This window comes from Homalodisca vitripennis, chromosome 4 (assembly GCF_021130785.1).
Source record: "Homalodisca vitripennis isolate AUS2020 chromosome 4, UT_GWSS_2.1, whole genome shotgun sequence".
In the NCBI taxonomy this organism is placed as follows: Eukaryota; Metazoa; Arthropoda; class Insecta; order Hemiptera; family Cicadellidae; genus Homalodisca; species Homalodisca vitripennis.
The window spans coordinates 169,382,062-169,403,180 of NC_060210.1; the positions used below are offsets into that span (position 1 = coordinate 169,382,062).

Sequence of the window (21,119 nt, forward strand, 5' to 3'; positions counted from 1 at the left end):
GTTTTAGATTATTATTATTATTAGTGTTGTTTTTGTTTGTAACTATGTCTCATTCACCTGGTACTTCACGAGAGATACCAGCTGGTGACAGTGACCTTGACTCGGACGCAACAGGCTATTCAGACGACAGTGACCTTGACGCCGCACAGGCACATCAGGAGCCCCTGCCTGACGCCCATGATAGTGACAACGATGATGTCGAGTATAACTACGACTTCGATTGGAGCCCGAATACGATAGGTATGAGGAACATTCCTTTTACTAAAGAGAATAAAATTCTTATTCCTACACCTGGAAACAATGAGCCAATAGACCGGTTTTCCGTTTTGTTTGACGACGTGCTGTTGGAGAAAATTTGTTCCTACACTAACGCCTACGCTTGGACAGTTTTCGAGCTGCCCACGTTGACCCCAAAGTCTAGAATTAATAAATGGGTTGATTTGACAGTACCCGAGTTGAAAACGTTTATTGGTGTACTCTTGCATATGGGTACTGTCCGCACAAACAGATTGAGTGATTACTGGAACAAGCATAGATTTTTTAATTTTGAGGCAATCAGGGAACAGATGAGCCGAGATAGATGGCTTTTGATCATGAGATGCCTTCATTTCTCAAAAAACGCCCAAGTCAATGTCAACGAACAAAATGACAATAGGCTTGAAAAAGTGGACCTGTTGATTTCTACCTTCAACAGCGTAATGAGTACTGTCTATTATCCCGGAAAAGAGTTGTCAATTGATGAAAGTATGATGTTGTGGCGGGTTCGCCAGTATATTAAAAATAAGAAACACAAGTATGGTATTAAGTTTTATTCTCTGTGTGAACCCGATGGCCTATGTATTAGGTTCACGATCTATTCTGGAAAAGGTGGTGAACTGAGTGGTGTTGGCCACACCAACAAAGTTGTAATGCATCTCATGAGGCACAGATTGGGGGTGGGCCACTCGTTGTACATGGACAACTATTACAACAGTGTCCCACTGGCCGCAACTTTATTGAGGGAGTCCACCTACTGCACAGGCACCCTGAGAGCAGACCGCAAATACTTGCCGGAGGAGGTCAAAACAGCGGTCCTGAAAAAAGGAGAAACTGTGGCAAGATATGCCCAGGGGATAGCTGTCGCAAAGTGGAAAGATAAGCGAACAGTGCTCTATATTTCTACTGAGTTTGAGAATGAAATGGCAGTTTCCCACAACAGATATGGTCAACCTAGGCAGAAACCCTTGGCGATTATCCACTATAATGCCGAGATGTCTGGAGTGGACAGACACGACCAGTTGATGGCGTACTACCCGGCTGAACACAAGTCCTTGAGGTGGTACAAAAAGGTTTTTGTCCACATTCTTCAAATGGGTTTCATAAACGCATTCAGACTGTATAAAAAGTCCAACCCTGCCACAAAAAAATCTCTGTATGACTTCAGGATTGACCTTGTACATGCTCTGCTGCCTCCAAAGGAACGACTTCTACTGCGACCTGTCCAGAGAAACCAAAACCGGCACGTGATCTCTAAAATCCCCAAGCTGCCCAACAAAGCACGTGTATCCAGGAGACGCTGCAAACAGTGTCAAACCGAAGGCCGCGAAACACGCACAATTTATTTCTGTGCACAGTGTGATGGCGAACCAGGCTTGTGTGCATTGGCCTGTTTCGATAAGTGGCACGCCTGAATCACGAAAAACATCATGTAAATATCATGTAAATAAACTAATTTTAGTGTTTAGTGACTTACATGACTGACTGTTCGCGGGTTGCGGCTGGTAGTGACTTCCAAAGAGACTTTCATGACTGACCATTCGCGGGGTGCGGCTGGGACCCATGGGTCCCATGTAAATATCATGTAAATAAAACATGAAAATAAACTGATTTTAGTGTTTAGTGTAATAACTAAAAGACTTACATGACTGACCGTTCGCGGGGTGCGGCTGGTAGTGGATTCTAATAACACTTACACAACGGGCCGTTCGCGGGGTGCGGCTGGGACCCATGGGTCCCAAATATTTGGCGGCCATCTTGGAAGGGAAAGAGTGACTTCTGACCACTTTGGACATCATTTCCAGGCTAACCACTGCATATGGTAAGTTTATCTGTAAAAAAAATTTTTAGCACCTAGGGAACTTCAAAAAATTTTTTGCCGCAGTGAATGGGTTAATGCATTACTAAATTGTTACTAAAATGCATTCATTATGTTTTTGTCTGTAAATATATATACCCTTTTCCAGAAAAGATACCAATCTACAAAACCTGGGAGCAGCAGAAACTAAGCTCTTGTACATCTTACATTGGATTATTTTGGATGCAGCAGAGGAGTGTGCTGATTCTGATTATGAGAAGGGAATATACCACACTTCACCTTTCTATTATTTATTTTCCATCCCTTCAATTACAGTATGTATATTCATAGTACTTGGATAGAACGAATAGTTTAGTAGAACAGTCCAGAATCCAGAAATGGGCATGAATAATTCTGATAAATTATTTTGATTTATTAGAACTTACAAGCATAAAATCATCGAATTTTAACATAAAACGATGCAATGCCAATATTATGAACTTTTTATCAGCCCACTGCCAGTCTGGTATCAAATTATTTGTCAAAAGCATAAGTGAATCTTTTTGTTTCACACTAAGACAAATTAAATAAATTATTTGATACTTCAGAAACATGGCTACGATTCCATAAGGATATCCATTTTATTCTATTTAGAACTCGTATGTAAACAAAATTGAACAAACCTAGTTCAAATAATTCAAGAATGGGTTAGACCTTTAAGTTAAACATAAATGATTTTCTGTATATGGATGTGTATATTGTGTTCTTTGTTTAAAGTTCATTTTAGAAAATGAAAAAAGTGTACAAGTAACATAATTTTTTAGATATTATCATTCAGTGATTTAAAAAAATGTTTTACTGACTTTTTTTGTACACAGTAAGCAACAATTTTTACAGTACCAATAAGATAGAACAAGAGTTTATCTGAGAGCGTAATAAAGTGACATGATGTGTTGTATATTTTTACTTTCTGTTTTCAAACATTGTGGAAATTAACTGAGATTATATCTGATTTTCCAGTTGTTTGTATATCTGTTTGCTCCTCTTTGTCATCAAATAAAAGAATCAGATTTGCAAACATTTCGTCTGGAAAATGGAATCAAGATCTGGCAGGCAATGTGGGAACATCGTCACCCAAACTCACCATGCTTCACTGCCCATGCAAAACCAAAGCCTCGTGATGTATGGGCCAAGATAATGAAAGGATCACGCCCACACTTTGGTGATGTGTTTCTCGGAAGTAAGCATTGCAATCATTGTCTTTTGTTGAATATACTAGATTAATTTGCAACATCAAACTTTAATTTGTAAGATCAATTCAATTCAATTTAGTAACAAATTATGAAGAGATCTTCAATAAAGGAAGATAAAAATATGTTTTATCATGCTTTGGCAGATTAAAAAATCTATCAAACTTTTATATTTCAATTCTTACAATGGAATTATTCTCACAAAAATGTGAGAAATAAAATAATTAAAATGTTTAGAGGTAAATACAGATCATTGTGTGTGTTAGATTCTCTAAAATTGTATGGTCATTTGATTTTATGGCCTTATGAACTATAATATCCATTAATGATACGAAGCATCAATTAAATGAATAATAAATAATTGAAAACAACTTGAAAATAAGAAAAATTTACTAAAACAAAACTTTTTATAGTAATCTATTCTACATGATTTCCAGACATTAGAATTACTTAGGGGATGTTTTGATGAGATATTGTTGTAGGAAGTGGTAAAGGGGCTTAGCTTCCATCAGCACTGACAGTCTAATAATAAATAGGATCATGTACTTCATTCCAACATCCCTGAGAATAAAGCTTTCTAATGCAATATATATGCTATTTATATTTTGAATGTATAATACAAATTCTCAGAGAACGTTCTGAAGACATATTGTTGTATGGAGCAGTGTAATGGATCAGCTGGTGTCATCTCTGACAGTTTGATGGTGGACTTTGTCCAGCCAAGCAGCTAGTGCGAGGCATGTTTTTTTTAAGTAAGTGCCATTTTTATGGCAGTAAATTTTTTGTAAAAGTGTTATTTTAATATGGAAGCCCATACTTTTATTTACTTTTGTACATAATTGCCATCAATGTAAGGCAGTTATCATATCTAAAAACAACTTTTTCTATACTGTTATCATAGAAAATTTCCATCTAATTTAACAGTGATTGAACGTGATAATTGTTACGCTATCATCATCTGTAGAAATTCCTAATAACATTCTCATGGTGTTGTGATAAGGTAATGTTGTCAGGAGTGGTTTAGCGAATTTGGCCACCACAGCTCTGATAGTCCGATATTGGGCTCGATCATGGATTTTTGCTTCACAATCCAAGCAGTTAAGCAGCAAGATGACATGTCTGTAGAAATCCGTAATAACATTCTCAGGGTGTGATTATAAGGAATGGTTTAGTGAACATGGCCACCACAAGCTCTTATAGTCTGATAGAGGCTCGATCATGGACTTTTACTCCACAATCCAACTAACCATGCAGCACGATTACGTATATCTAGATATTCCAAATAACATTCTCAGGGTATTGTGATAATTCAATGTTGTAGGGAGTGGTTTAGCGGACTTGGCCGGTACGAGCTCTGATAGTCCGACAGTGGGCTCCGTCATGGATTTTAGCTCAACAATCCAATCAACTAAGCAGCAAGATGAAGAGGTACCTACCTAATAGTCATAATCTATTTGTATATAAAGGTGCATGTATAAAGTAGCTTTCTTATTATTAGTTTTTTATAAAAGTATTTCCTCAATAGTTTTACCTCTTTCAATGTTAATTAAAAAAAAAAGTGTAATTAATAATTAAACAGTCAAAAATGGATAGTAATAATCAATATTATTTCAAGTTATACTTAAGTAGTTGGAATATCTTTCTTTGAATAATTTAAATATAAGATTTTTAATAATTAAAAAAACCAAAAAGATGACATTTGCGTTCAGAATTATTTTATTTTAATAATCATCATCACTCACTATACAGCTATTAACCCTTTTAGAATCAGCTGGCAATTTACTGCTGTATTAAGAACTGTCAAAAATAACAGTTTACTCAGCTACTATGTTGCCTTCATTACAATAAACCATAATTCTTAAAAGATACTTGTTTAATTTATATTTCTTAGAGGAAACTATTTCCTTAATCATTAGTGTTATTTATGATTTGACCTAATAATTCTACACCTTTTATTTTTTTCTTAATAGATATTTTTGATAGTGAATACTTTGAAAGGATAACAGGATTTCAGACATTTTCCGTAGTTAAGTTATAGGAAAATCAGAAATGAATGTCTTAATTTCAAGAGTACGTATGTATTCTCCTCTTAAGTTTTAACCCTTTCCGCTCGGATGGGCAGCAGTGCTGACCAAATATGGCTTCTCGTAGGCTCGTATTATTTTAGCGCGTACTGTCCACTCAGATCGGATGGGCAGGGGTGCTGTCCGCTATGGCGCCCGCGTGCACACAGCAGCCATGTCATTGTTGCGTCCCCACCAGCTCGGATTTATTTTCGCCGCGTCATTGATACTGTGCCTTTTAAAAAGTTAAATGGATTTAAAGGTCCAAAGGTAAATAATAATGTAGTCGAAAAGTATTACAATGGAAATGTTATATTTCTATAAACTAACATGAGTTACAATGATTATTAATAATGTGACAGTAAATAATTATAACATGATAAAAAATAAAATTGAACTGCTTATTATTGTTCCGAATATAAATTTAACTGCAGGCTAGTTGTCATCTTGTTGAAATATCTGAGATGAATGGTACTTTTCAAAACAAACACCGATGTGAAGACCGGGCTCATTTTCACAAGTTTTGCAATGAAACTTCACTCTTTTCCTGGTGCCGCCTTGTGCTCTGCTGCTACACACGACGCAATCCTTCACTTTTCTACCTTCACGAGGATATGGTAGATGAAGTTTCCCATTTAGTCGGGAAATGTCTTGCAATTGGGATGGTCTTCCTTTTTTATTTGTGTTCCTTACATCACCAACAAGCTCTAATACCAGTAATTAATAATAATACCAGTAAAACCAGGTATTAATACTGATAAATTTAAACTTTTATTTACAGTTATATTTATACTGATATCTACAATACTTCATTTACACTAATATTTAATAAAATTGCACAATACTAAGAATAATAAACAATCCGTTCTAATAATGCGTGTAGGTTAACTCACTAGTGACAATGTGGTTAAAAGCGTGCTAAAACGAAAGCCTAGAATGCAATATTGACCAGATGATCAATTTCCAAGCTTTGTAATGAAACAGCTGATTGATATTAATGCGTTGTATTATAACAAAATACGTCAGAATAAAAAAAAGAGTTTATAACTTGTGGTCAACGCTGCTGTCCATCCGATCTCTGTGGACATTCTAACATTACTGCTCCGAGCGGAAAGGGTTAAGAAACCCTATGATATAAATTTAAGTATGCATGTAAATTAACAAATACATAAAATAAGTACACCCTCAGTACAGCTGTGGTGCTGCAGTGTATCTGTGCTGTGTAATGATGTTCTGTTTGCACTGCCTCTGTCTCTGATGCTGGGTAACTGGTATATGTAAAACTTTTCTGCCTTCAAGTGTGACTTTGGAGTGTCTATTGCTGTTTTGGTTGATATGTAAATTCACGTGCATGCTTAAATTATATCTAATTTTTTTTGACATGTGAAGAAGAGGAGATATATACTACATCATGAAAAGGTGTGTTTCAGTCATTCAACATTTATTCATTTCAAGTCTGAAACACCCCTAAACTACCAGATTTCTTAAATGTTGGTTTGGAAAAATAGGAGTAGTATTGTTCAATACTTAAGTATGTAGCAGCTAAAATTATGTTTGGTATTACTCTGTAACTTTATTTTTCAGGTATTTATATAAATAAATATATATATATAAAATGAACATTAACTCTTTGGCTGTTCGCCAACTACTAAAACTTTTCAGCTCAGAGTGATCTTTTTGCAGGAAAGTTTGTAACTTTAAAAAAATCATGGTATTTGTTTCAAATTAGTTTTGTTTTTTAGCCCATAAACTTATAGTAATTGTGCATAAAAGTGCTGCTGACATAATAAATAAAAATGTTAAAAGATAAAAATATTTGTATTATTTATTTTGAAATTTAGAGCTATATTAATTATTTTATTTATTTTTTATATTAATAGTAGAATATCTTAATGTATTTATAATTATAAACTGATCCTGAAAGTTTTAAGTAATTTGTATAAAATATTATTATACCCAAAATATAAATAGTAACTTATGTGCAATTGAGGCATCTTTTCACCAGTCACATATAAAATCATATACAGTATAAAACTTGAAAATACTTTTTTACCTGAAGAACTTAATTTTTTTACAAATTGGTATATAGATATGGTAATTGGTGAAAAAAATTACATCAGAAATTTATTGTGCAACAACGATATATTGTGAAACCTTCATTGGCAAAAACACGAATGATAATATACTGTTATGAAACAGCCTAAGGGTTAATATGACCCTATACAGTGGAGTCTTTGTGTAATTAACATTATTGTCAACTAGCAAGAAATCCATTTCTTAGGAACATTCTTAGTAATAAGATTTGTTACATTGATATAAAATATGGCTAATATTTGTTATAAAGAGATTCTTAAAGCTAAATGAAAACCTTTATGTAACGAATATCTTAAAACTTAACCTCCATTTTACGTAGGACTAGCCTTTTTAGACATTTGTAAAGTGTAGATAGTCAGCAATGAACCTCATACATTTTTTATTCATAATGATTGTGGCCAACATGGAGGGACTAATATCAATTTCCTCACTAATGTCTTAATCTTCTATGGTTGTCTTTGAATTATTTTAAATCGAAATGACATGCAATGGGAAGCCCAATATAGTTGAAAAAATCATGTCACGAGAGTTATACAGTGAAGACTGATTACATTATTTGGTGCTACATAGATAAAACTTGCGAAGTCACAGTTAACGAATACCCAGAACATATCTATTACTGTGACGCATAGTAAACACACTGATCTGCATCGCTTTACAATGATGACTGTCATCTTCAATGAACCGACCACCTTTTCACATTTATCAACCTTCTACTCATACCTGTCGATTTCCCAAATTTTCCTAGCGTGTCGCTTGAGTCTGTCACTAATGCTGTACTATCAAAAAACTATTTGCTTAAGTCTCGACTGATTTATTAAGATTACTCAGAGTATCGTTCTCAGAAACTGGGTCCAGCAGCTTATAAATCAAGTAAAGTGTATTATAGACTACTCGATTGATTCTAGCATTTTGCTGTTACAATACATAGATCATGACCAAACACCTCATGGTCTGAATCGTGAAGACTAAAGGTCGGGACACACATAACCGCACCGTGCCCAACACGTGAGTCAGCCGAGTGTCGGTGCGGGCTCGGCTCGGTTACCGTGAGGCCACACATGTCCGTATGCAGTCCGAGCGCAACAATCTCTCTGTTTGTACTAGAGTATATTTGTTTTGAATTCAAAGTGACAGATACTTAAAATATATTCGGAAGATTAAGTATTGCTTGAGATGAATGTTAATTCATTGTTGTTATTTTTATTAATCGCTGTAGTGAATGAAACATTGCAATGCTACAGTAAAGCTTTGTACAATCAGCTAGTATGTAAAATTTGTAAATATCATTATCTTGGTTGTATTTTTTATCCCTATAATTCTTGTTCATTGTGTTTCATTGCAGTGTATTTCGGTCAAATACACTTTAAACAGTATATTTGGTGTTCTTTGTATTAAACCCAAGAGCTTAAAGTGTGATGCCAGAGAGTTTGCCATGTTGCAAACCCTTTTATAATAATTTGTAAAACATAATAAATATTTGTAAAATATATACTGGAGTACATGGGTTTTTCTTGGTTGAAAATCTTATTGTAAATCAAATATTTTTATTTTTACTTTATTGAAGTGAAAAGAATAAAAAAAATAAAAATGTCATAGAAACATTCTAAATATAACCCATACAAAATACCGGAATAAATTTATCAATTAACTTCAATACATCAAAGAAAAATAGATTTTTACGCAAATAATTACATGCTTGTTATTTATTAATTAATGAAAACTTTTTATAGATTTTACATAATTCGAATTTAGTTGTTTAAAACCACTTATTACATTTAATGTGCAACATGGTTTTAAAATTTGTTTTAATTTTAGCAGAATAAGAAAATATGACTAGTTTACTCTAAGGTAAAAAAATGTAATACTTTTATCAATAAATATGATTTTGTACGCGAACACAGGATGTAGAGTTAGTAGGCTATACTAAATAATTCAATAAAATAGAACGTTTATACTACTTAAATAGTTTTAAAGCGAAGAACGCAACAGTAAACAACGTATGAAGCCGCTTGTAGACCGCACCGTGCCCGTCAAAATTCAAACTCCACATATCGGTGATGGTGTGGGCACGACGGTCTGGTGTCGGTGCGGACATGTGTGGACTTGCAGGTTGAAAACTGCGCTGCAATTCTTTCACCGTATGACGGCCAACACACGGCCGACTGACGTGTCGGGCACGGTGCGGGTATGTGTGTCCTGGCCTTAACTGTGACATCCAATAGGGTTTCATTTAACTGTTTTAAGTCCTATACTTGTTGCTTCCAGAAATCCGAATCAGAACAATTATGATGGAGCCTTAAATGACTAATTAAATTCCAATTTTTTAAGCAAACTCCCTCTGTTCATTCTCCATAAAAAATTAACAACCCTCATCCACCAGAATGCCCAGATCGTTATGAACAAAGAGAAAGAATTGTCCCTTTTATGTTCTAAAATGGATACATACATTTATGTGGTGGGTGAGAGTGGTTTAATTCATACCACACACAATTATTTCAAAATTGAAAATTATATATTAGTGAGCTCTCTTTATAAACAAACTCACAAAGGAGGAAGTGAAAAAATGTTTTAATACAAAATTTAAACTTCCATGAATGGAACCCTCTATTTGCTGTTGATAAACTTTGCCTGAAACAAAAATTATATTGGTTTTAAGATCTTTAAAATTAATTATTATCAGAATATACTGCTATTCCAGTGGGAATGAAAATATATTTCGACAGTTTAAGGCTTTATTAGGTGAGGCATAATAAGAATTATATGATGGAAGATTTCATTATTGATGTGCTTGATTTTTTTTAGAGTTATTAGATTTCTAAGAGATTCAAAGAAACAATGAAACCTTTTGCTTCAGAGTTACAGCCACAACAGAAGCAGCTTAACTGACGTCATTAGCAATGTTCCAAATACTTATGTTTGGGTGGTTGTCAATACTGCGATCTTAGGATTAAAAAAGTAACAACCCTCATCCACTATGTCAATACATGGTGCTCAGTATTACCAAGAGTTAAAAGACTTTCCCAGTTATTTTGATCTGGAGGAATGTGCATTCAGTCAACTTGTTGCATCTCAATTTAAAATGATGTAAAGGTAGCTGGACTTTTTGACAATAATCAACATTTGACCAAATATTTGTGGCCTTTATTAAGTCTTTTCACTCTCATTTAAAGTATAATGCCACCTAAAAACAATTAAATTATTCTAAAATAAAATAAATTCTTGGTTAATACCAGGAATCTTGATCTCTCCTGAGAGACACAAGTTTCTTTCGATATTGCAAAAAGCTTGCAGAATGTTAATTTTCAATATTATTTACAAAATTACAAACAAGCATATAGGGAAGTTATCAAAGCTGCTTAAGCCTATGATATCACAAAATCAACTGAAAACTCAGAAAACAGGTCAACAGCTGGTTGGAAAATTATCAACAAAAAATAAATAAAATCTAGTTCAAATCAGGTTTGTCTCAGAATTGATATACACCATTATAACCACGAGAAAGAGGCTAATGAGTTTATAGCAAGCACTTCTTTGAGTTTGCAGAGCGAGAACAATCTGAATCTTGTCAACAACAAATTAAATCAACAAATCTGCTGAACCTGACTGACTATGATGCTGACAGATTCCTGTTATAGAATTGGGGGGTAGTCCAGAGTTGTCCAATCTTAATCCTCCCTGTTCTGAGTAAAGTCTTTCAAAATATTTGATTCAACTTACTAAATTCCTAGAAACGTTCCAAACTTTTATCCGAGGACCAGTTAGATTTCAGGTTAGGGAAGTCAACAATAGACACATTGAGGAAGGTGTTGAGAACCAAAAATATACTGAGTGTATTTCTTGATCTGTAAATAGCCTTTGAGTATGTAGATTATTACAGTTTGTGGCAATAAATATTGAAAATGTAACTAAATAACATTTTTTTGGCACTTCATTTTGCATAATATTGATATACAATTGTATATTTATGAAGTATGTGCAACTGTCATTCTTACTTTCCTTCTTTTTAATAGTAAATAGCTATAACAGTCTGTATCAAGTGATGCTTTCATATTCTACTGTGCTGTGGAATTCATTAATGACATGTTGGCTTGAAATATTATTTGTACATTTTTTAAATATTGTTATTGTGGAAGTCGTCCCTTTTTGTCTAGGAATTTAATTTTTTTCTTTCAGTTTAATATTGATTAATACTTTTTTGGTGAAAATAATATAATATGTTTTGTAACTGCATACGTGTAAGTTTGATAAGACACCATTAAAAAATACCATAGGTTTTCAGAAATATACTCTCCACAGTAAAACAGTTATATGAGTATATATATATATATATATATATATATATATATATATATATATATATATATATATATATATATCATTCATTAAAACGTGAGTTTGTTATTCTTTTTAATAATTACAGTTTATAAATGTATAGGTATATGTATATATTAGTTATAAATATTAAGTTAAATGAAATATATTTAGATTTTATGTCATTTATTGACAAGAATGGAATATTTTATAACGATTCTCATTTCCAACATTTTGTTTAAAGAAGCCCATGTATTCTTAGCAGTCCTTCTTAACAATAATATTTTTCATATAGATTGATACATTTTTAACTTATTATGTCTAACTAATACAAATTCAGTTATATATAAACATTTCACAAAAATGTATAAAACAATCTGCCACATCTCATCAGATTAGTAAATTTAATGTCACTACTCAAAATTTATAAAAGAGTTTACTTCTATTAATTAATTGTTTAGAACAGTATGTTAGGTGTACAGTGTATTCATACTTAAATGAAAAACCTGATAAATCTAGAAATATGTTTTGTGTGAATGAATGTATATTAGTAGTATTTAGAAAACAAATACCACTAAATTTCTTGTAAATTATTTTTATGGCCATGTGCATGTTGTACATTTTTTAAATTATGCACAAGTATATTATATGCATGCAAGACATTTTTAGAAATTTACCTGTAATTGACAGTTTTACCAATGCTTTAAGTCCTCTTCTATTATTTAAATTAATTAACTATCAAGAGATTTCAGTATCAATTTTGGAATGACAATGGCTCTGTCCTTCTTTAAAAGAAAGTAAGCTGGTTTTAATTTTGTTGTTAACACCTTGATATTTGATGGCTGGATTATTGGCATTTCAGTATTAATTTGCTAAAACTAAATTGTTAACATATAAAGTACATGAAATATACGTTGTGGCACTCATATTTCCTGGCCTGGAAAACTTTCTTTCAAACATTAGATTTGACCTTTTGAATTTATTCTTTATGCATTAGTTAGAATTTTTCCATAACTGGCGTTCTTTCTTGCAAACAGTTTTAGTTACCAACAAAGCCTTTTTATTCTGTATTTGTTTCATGGTCATTAAAAATCAAGCATTATACTTATTCTTTATTGTGCTAATCACTATTTTCACAATTTTAAGATTTAAAATAATATAAATTATTCTGTTGCTATGATTTTATTTTGAACAAGTCGAACATGATAGTGATAATGCTCACAGTGTTCCATCAGCAACCAGCATTATAATATTCATGTATCACAGATAAATTGATCAATAGACAGATTGGTCTTTATTTTCTTCCTACTGAAACATTGATGATTTTTTTAGGGCAATAATATTTGCAATTTGCAATGGCCAGATATATCCTTCAAATATTAAGGCTGAAGGCAGTGAGTCCAGTTTATTATATTTGTGAAGTTGGCTAAGGCCTTTGAAAATTGAATTTTGCAGTGAGTGATGTTTGGGAATTATCAGTTTTACTCTATACTGATTGATCTTCAGTAGACTTCATATATCATGCTCTAAGGCGTCTGTCACAATCAACGTGTTCAGTGAATTATGATAATCAAGTATGGGTATGAAGGAGCGCCTTCCTAAAATTGTATGTTGCTTTTTCTTGTAGTTATTTTTTTATTGTTTCCTTCTATGATTTTTTATTGTTGGATTTATAAAAGTGCGGTTCTAACAACGCAAACATATTTAAAATTTACATTATCAAGAACAGCGTCTACACTTTTGAGTTTTGAATTGGAAATTTTTGGTAAATGATGTATTGTGCATGCAAGTGCAGTAGAAAATTGATCTTGAAGTAGGTGTGGTTGTTAGTTTTTGAACATATTCTCTTGGAATTGTGCTATCTAAAGAGCACTGGAAAAATTGTTGCAGAATATTTGGGTATCATCACCAAAAGACATTGCATTTCCTGAAACAATTCCAGAGGAAAGCTCAAGTGCTGAGGAAGATCATATGGTGAGTTTATCTCCAGATGCCAGGAGGTAGTGAAGTGCCTGCACTGCCTAACTGACCAACTCTCACAAATATACTATGATAAACTGATATCTCAATAAATACTAGTTTTACAAAAATTGTGGCCAACCATATGAGCTCTTTCCTAGGAGTTGAACTGTGAACTTTCTAAGATATAGAATACTATCTGATGTTTTGTATATACAGTAGTAATCTAAAATTACTTTAAACTCAAGCCATGTTTGTATCATCAGCTGAGGCATATGGTATTTTATATAAATACAATAATTAAATTAATTTAGCCTACACAATTTGTACCTAATGTTTACAAGAGTAAAACCACTAGGGTTCAATATATTAATTAAATGTACTTCCTAGCAAACAGTTAATCATTTAGATTGCTCTGACATTGACAAATGTATTGTAAAAATAGTGTATTCACGTTATGATTGTGTTAGTAATATTAATACTTATTTTTGAAGCCTTGTTTTTTTCAAGTGTTGCATGCTGAGTTCTTTCAGTGATCAGAACTGAGGAGTGTATTATTATTTTGGATACTTGACTTTTTGAGAATTTGTGTAATATTTCTCTATGGTCAGGTGTCATGAATTAACAGAAGCAGATAAATAAGGCGAGAGGTTGGTGCAAGCTTCATTTAAAAACCTGAATATTATTCAGGGTTTAAATATCTACGAAAGTAAGGATTCCACCAACCCATACATCCCACTTACTTCCTACAGCATATTAGGGCAGTGCCTGGATTACTGGGGCAAGTGCCAGTAATAGCAAGGCAGGCCATCCTGCCATCAGACCACAAATATGTCTTAATGACAGAGACCTACATCCAATACTATAGTGTTGGACTGAGTCCCCAAGTTCTGCTTAACACGTGTTAGCATTGTACCAATAACCATTATTGTAAATCTTGTCCCGTGAGTTCCCTGGTTGAAAATTTGTCTAAAATAATATTCAGATGCCACAATTCAGGTTTCACCTCAATTGCAGAGACTTTCAGCAAAAAGAGACTTATGCCTCCCAGCATAGTATTCCCTCCATATGATTTCTTTTAGCAAATCTGACAACAGCAGTTTTAATCAGATTTATGTAAAGGCCAAACTTATTGTAGCAGTATCGCCTCTCTTTTCCACTGCAATACCTTCTCTTATGTCACTTGTAATCCTCCAATAACATACATGGAACCCACCTACAGGACTGTGTGATATCCCAAGTATTCTGTCTCGATCTGTTTGACACTCCCGTAACTGATCCTCATCGATTTTGACGAGAGTTTTGCAATAACTCCATAAACTGAGATTTTTCTGGTGATATTTTGGATTGTCTCAATGTTTGCTTTGGTTACATTTATCCTTTAGCAACGATCGTGGCTCTCGTACTCAACCTTTTCACACATTTCAGAAAATTGTTTATACCAAGCAAACTAATGGGTTCTTGACAGGATTTTGTTCCCCAAACTGTGCACATATCACTGCAAAGTTTTGGTTGGGCTTGCTCACTTAAGATTGGTTTTTATAGTAAAGGTACCCATGAGAGTTGCGGTTGGTTCTCCCCCCTCTCTCTAACAGTGGAGGCTACCTGCACATCAACCAATTGTACATGAATGAATCCTTCTGAATTTGTAAGATAAAAATCCTGATTATATTGATGCATCCTGCTGGTCCAATTGTAGTATCAAAAGAACCATTCCCTTATAGCCCCATAACTAGTTTCTACAGGATCTTTAAAGATAAGAACAGAAAACCAGCCTAAAGATGTCCAGACTAGGCCTTCCCTCCTTTGGTATGAAAACTACACTAGACAGTTTCCAGGATATAGGAATGTACCTGTACACATGCCTTGAATATCCCACTTAAATCACAGACAAGGGAACCACCTAGTGAGAGTCATGCATGACTGGATAAGGTATTCATGCTTGGGATTCGCCTACTTCCCAGAGACTTCATGTGTGAATCAGAACCCCTGCATGTATCTTTTAAGCAAGGGCCATTTCACACATGAGAGTTTAGTGCCTCAGTTGCGGCTATCAGAATAGCTCTGGTAATCATGCTAAATAGTTCAGTTATAGCCAAGAGCCAAGAGAGGATTAATCCCACTACTAATAGGTGCTGGAGTAACAGTCCACACACAACAGTGTACTTTCAGAGCAAAAACCTAAATCCTGGGGTTCTGTAAAAGTAGAACAACTGTGTGCAAGCCAACACTAGAAGATGTGGAGCTTATCCAAACACTATTGTTCTTGAGTGACAGAAATGTCAGGATGTTACCTCTAGAAAGATACAGTTCTCACTCCTAAAGGAAACACTCTGACTTGTATGATTCGTCCTGTAGAGATTTATGGGAAGACTTCAAATGTTTACTTGCTAAGACTTTAGTTTGTATTTACAGTATTCAAACTTATTTTCTTTCAATTTTGTTGTTAATGTTGCTTACAGAGTCAAAATCAGAATGTATTTAAGGCTTAAATGAAAAATTAAATTAAATCTTTTGAAAATAACAAAATAACTTAATTTTTGGTTGTACTATACTTATAATAAGGATTAATTGAATTTTCCCTTAATTTCCAAAAAAAATTCTAAATAATACTGGGATGTTTAATTGACACTTTATAAAATTGCGGAGGTTTTTGTACATGCTATAGGTTTACAGAGAAAACTTTACAGAATATTAAAATTAAAATCATTAATTAAATCGTTACTACGATGAAAAAATTACAAGGATTTTTCTTACAAACACGGTCATCTCATTTATATTCTTTCATTATTAAGAACAACATTTAATATGTTACCACAATTATTATATTATTACATATAGCTTTCACATTCTGTATAAAGAGTCAATGCTCTATAAATCTACTGGATATTATGATTTTTACTTTGACTCCAAATGGTTTATTTCATAATTTAACAAATACAAGGGTTGTTGTTTTTTCAACTCTCACACCATGACGATTAGACAAGATGTACACAGTAGTCACTCACTGCTACATTTGTCATTGCTGAGTTCAAGAAGCTAGTTTAGACTGAGCTGCAGTGTCTTAAACATAGATGCCTCTGTTGATTTTCCCACCAAATGTAAACCGAGGAGTGTTATTCGTTTCCTGCAAGCAGAAGGGACTAGTCTTGCAGAAAATCAGAGGATGTGCCGTGTTTACAGAGAAAACTTAATAAGTGATTTGTGGTTGTTGGGTGCCAAAGATGTTGACTGACACTCACAGAAATCAACAAATGGCTTCAGCTTTGACATTTCTTGAATTTATCCTTGAAGATGACATTTGACCAACTTTAAATTTTTGAAATGATTCATGGACAACACATTCACTTAAGATGTTTTCTCTGTATACACTGAACAGATGATTCTCTGTGAATTCTCTGATGGATTTTTGATGCAACATTCCCTTCTGCTTGCAGGAAATGAATAATACTCCTCAGTTTACATTTGGCTGATCCAGTTTCAACTGGCACAGTAGCAGGTGTATTAGGGTGCCTACTTTATTCGTATTTGTTTCTCTGTAGTATCAAAAGCGTCATAGTAGTCATTTCTGCGCTTGTTTGTAGAAATTCTCTGGAGTGTAAAACAAAGAAAAGTTTGGGTGGCCGTTTCAGTGGCTTTCTAAAAAAATAGATGTAATGGGGTTACCACCCACATTTCATCTTGTTATAATGGTCTGTCTCTACAATAGCAGATATCTTCTGCTATTTTTTTATGTTACAATGTATATTGGCTTAGCTTGTGAAGCTGGAAAAATTTCCTATCTGTCCCTCTGTCCACATGACATCTCGAAGACAAACTGATCTATAGACTTGAAATTATATATGAAGCTTCATTCGCATAGGTAGCTCTGAATTTCTTGACTGTTTCAAGATATAATGCAAGATTTTTTTCCCAAAATATTGATACGAAATGAAACTTGGACTTACTATCTTACTCCAAAGAGTAGACCAATCAATGTAGTGGCCAACAAGTTTAAAATACCATAATTAGTGGAAAATAAAGTGTGGCATCAGTGTTTTGAACAGAAAAGGAGTTTTGTTTCCTTTTTTTTACATTTTTCAGGTGAATAAGAGGAAATATAACATACTGTCTATACACTTGTCACGTTGTAATGTACTGTTTATCACAAAAGATAGACATCAACAGGACTTCAAAAATAATCTAGAAGCTCATATTTTAATATTCAATTTTATTTATATGGTTGTAACAAAAATTCACATTTTGGTAAAAGTTTAAAATTGATGAACCACAAGATATAGTTCATCATGTTTGAGTTTGTACGAGGCATGTTCAGAAAGTAAGTAATGTTTCATTCTGCTGCCGCTGTAGCATTGCAATCGGTGATCTGCGCATGCGCACTAGTCATCCTTGTTCACAAGCTATCGACTCTCACCATTTTAGTTGCTCTACATTGTGTTTTCAGTTTTCTCTGAACATTGAAAATGTTTAAGACAATTAGTGACCTCGCCGATTGTTAGATTCGTTCTGTAATAAGACTTTTGAACATAAGGAATGTGTAACTGACTGAAATTTATTGTCAACTTCAAGATGTTTACGAGGAAGACATGATGAGTGAGGGAATGGTGAGAAAGTGGGTTAGAATGTTCAATGGCGGTCGAACAAATGTGCACGATGAGAATAGGAGTGGTCGTCCTTCTCTCGTCACCAATGATCTGGTAAGGGCAATTGACGAAAAAATCCAAGAAACCAGACGTTTCACTATGATTATGCTATCAGACAATTTCCAACAGATTTCATACACTCTTTTGTACAAAATTGGTATAGACCGCTTAGATTATTGCAAACTGTTTTCCTGATGTGTTCCAAAAATGCTCATTTACGTGCCCAAAACCAAGAGACTTGGAAGTGCTTTGACGTTTCTCACACGGCGCATTAATGATGGTGAGGATTTTTTAAATAAAATTGTGACAGGTGATAAATCTTGGGTCAGTAGTTAGTCATGTCACACTGGAATCCAAACAGCAGTCAATGAAGTGGCGACACATGCAATCCCCGAAGAAACAAAAATTCAAGACGACAATGTCTGCACAACAAATCATGTGCACTGTCTTTTGGGATTGGAAAGTTGTTTTGCTGATTGATTTTCTCCCAAGAGTTGAAACCATTAATGCGGCAAGGTATTGCGAAACATTAAGAAAACTAAGGCAGGCAATTCAAAACAAACGGAGAGGAATGCTAAGTAACGGAATTTTGTTGCTCCATGACAATGCTCAGCCTAATACCACTGGTGACACTCAAACATTGGTTCGACAATTTCGTTGGGAGCAGTTCGATCACCCACCCTACAGCCCGGACTTGGCACTGTCTGATTACCACTTGTTCCTGCACATGAAGCGCGAGCAAGACGGCCAACGCTTTGAAACCGACGATGAAGTGAAAACTGCCGTGGAGTCGTGGCTACATTCGTTGGTGGGAACTTTCTACGAGGAGGTTATAGACAAATTGATCACCCGTTACAATAAGCGTTTGAACATCGGTGGAAACTATGCCGAAAAATAGTTAAGGTTTGGGCTTTCATGTAGAAACAAAATTATTTTACTTCTTTTTTTTAAACGGTTCTTACTTTCTGAAAATGCCTTGTATTTCATCATCAATTTTGATATGGGGCTGGTGACAAAAGGGTGTCTAAAATATAAGTGTCTAAAATATTTCATAATATTATGAAATATGAATGTGTTGAGAATTTAAAAATGAACATCCAATCTAAAAAATAATAAAAAAATTATGTTTCAGAAAACAAGCTGAGCATCATTCATTGGTTTTGTTTGTTTAATAAAATCTATATCATTGCCTTCTAAAATATGTTTTGTAAGAAAACATTGAAAGAGGTACTGGGATCCACAAACTCTTGCTTTTTTCGACAAGCAGTCTATTCACAAACATTGCTAGTTAATTGCAATTATAATTAATTTACTCTTTTAAATTTATGTTAATAACTATATCGTAACCTAAAATATCTGAAACAGTTTCAGGTTATTGTGCAGTTCACCCATTCTCCAGGAAGTAATGTAAGTTTATAAACTTTTAGTATTTTATGATATTTTATTTTATAAGTTTATAATGGGTATTTCAAAGAAGACTTAAAACATTCCAAATATTTTCAACTTGCTTTCAGACCTAATTTTTTGTGTGATTCTGTAGTGAAATTGGTACATTTTTAATGAATTATGAGCACTAGTGGCTGTTAGACTAAAGGTGATGACTGCTTCATTTTTATTGAGCATGCTCACTATGTGTTTTGTTTGAAATCAAAGTTAGTAATAACTGTGTAACATTATTTTTTTACCAAGTATGATAAAGATCATTCCAGTAGGCCAACAATTTGTGACAGACATAATTATTTTGTCTTGGTATTTGATAAGACAGAAAAATAATTTCAGGTCAGCCAGTGGGAAATATTAAGATTAAAGATATTGGATTTGCATAACTCTTACCATGTCTAGCAGAGTTCATAGGAAAAAATCTCTCTATGAACAAGTTGAAACTAAAATACTACTACTAGTCCAACAAGAAATCGACTTCATGTGGAAAGTATTACACATAATAATTGGAGGTCACTTTAAACTTTAGCTATAAGTTAAAACATTTCATTAGTTTTCCTAAAAAATTATGCTAAAACTGTGTAAAGCTGTTTTAAATTTCACCTATTGAAGGTTTTGGTATTCCTGACAAACCTTTGCTATGAATTTTGCCTCAATGAACTTTATCAATTCTGTTCATGAAATATCTTTTGGTTTTACTATTTTTTTATTCTCTTAGGACAAGAAGCTTAGAAATTGCACTAAGTCCTAAAACGTTCTTTGTGCTGCTTCCGGAGTGACAGGATACTCTGGATGAGTAAGGTTGTGGGTAGGGGCTACCTCCTGTCAAGATCCATGAGGAAGAATTTTCGATATTAATCTCAGTCATGTCTCCTTGAAAGAAGGGAAGGCCAGCTCTGTACCAGTCTCTCCAGTCAAAGCAGGCAGAGGGTGGCACACCCTTATGTTAGGCTAGTAACTGCATTGTACACTTAAGGAGCCCCACCATCTCCAACAGTCATCCCTCACAGTAGACTAGACCTACTGATCTACCCTTGCATCCAAATATCTCGATATTTGCTGTGAATAATATAACGCTCCTGGACATCCATAGGGTTGCCCAGATTTAAGTGAGACATCAGTTTTTGTTGTACCCACTGTAAATTCAACTAGAATATATAAGACAGCCAGAACTAAATCCTTCTGGGCCTTTCTATGTATGAATTAGCAGAGGAAGGTAAACATAAATTAACCAAACATGTACATTGTCTGAATACTTTTTAATGACTTGAAAAGAGAATAAAGGATCCGTAACAGGTTTTTA

General features: G+C 33.9%; 1 protein-coding gene across 11 annotated transcripts in view; it reads left to right on the forward strand.

Moving 5' to 3' along the window:
* The window catches only part of LOC124360589 (protein unc-80 homolog), a 221,024-nt gene that overhangs the window by 30,932 nt on the left and 168,973 nt on the right, over positions 1-21,119 (forward strand). For 10 of the 11 annotated variants that reach the window (XM_046814324.1, XM_046814330.1, XM_046814326.1 and 7 more), the window contains exons 7-11: positions 2,223-2,388; positions 3,074-3,293; positions 4,625-4,731; positions 13,665-13,748; positions 19,742-19,783. In XM_046814324.1, the coding sequence (XP_046670280.1) occupies positions 2,223-2,388; positions 3,074-3,293; positions 4,625-4,731; positions 13,665-13,748; positions 19,742-19,783 (619 nt within the window). The remainder of the gene's footprint in view (positions 1-2,222; positions 2,389-3,073; positions 3,294-4,624; positions 4,732-13,664; positions 13,749-19,741; positions 19,784-21,119) is intronic. The other variant, XM_046814331.1, reaches the window with a different exon arrangement.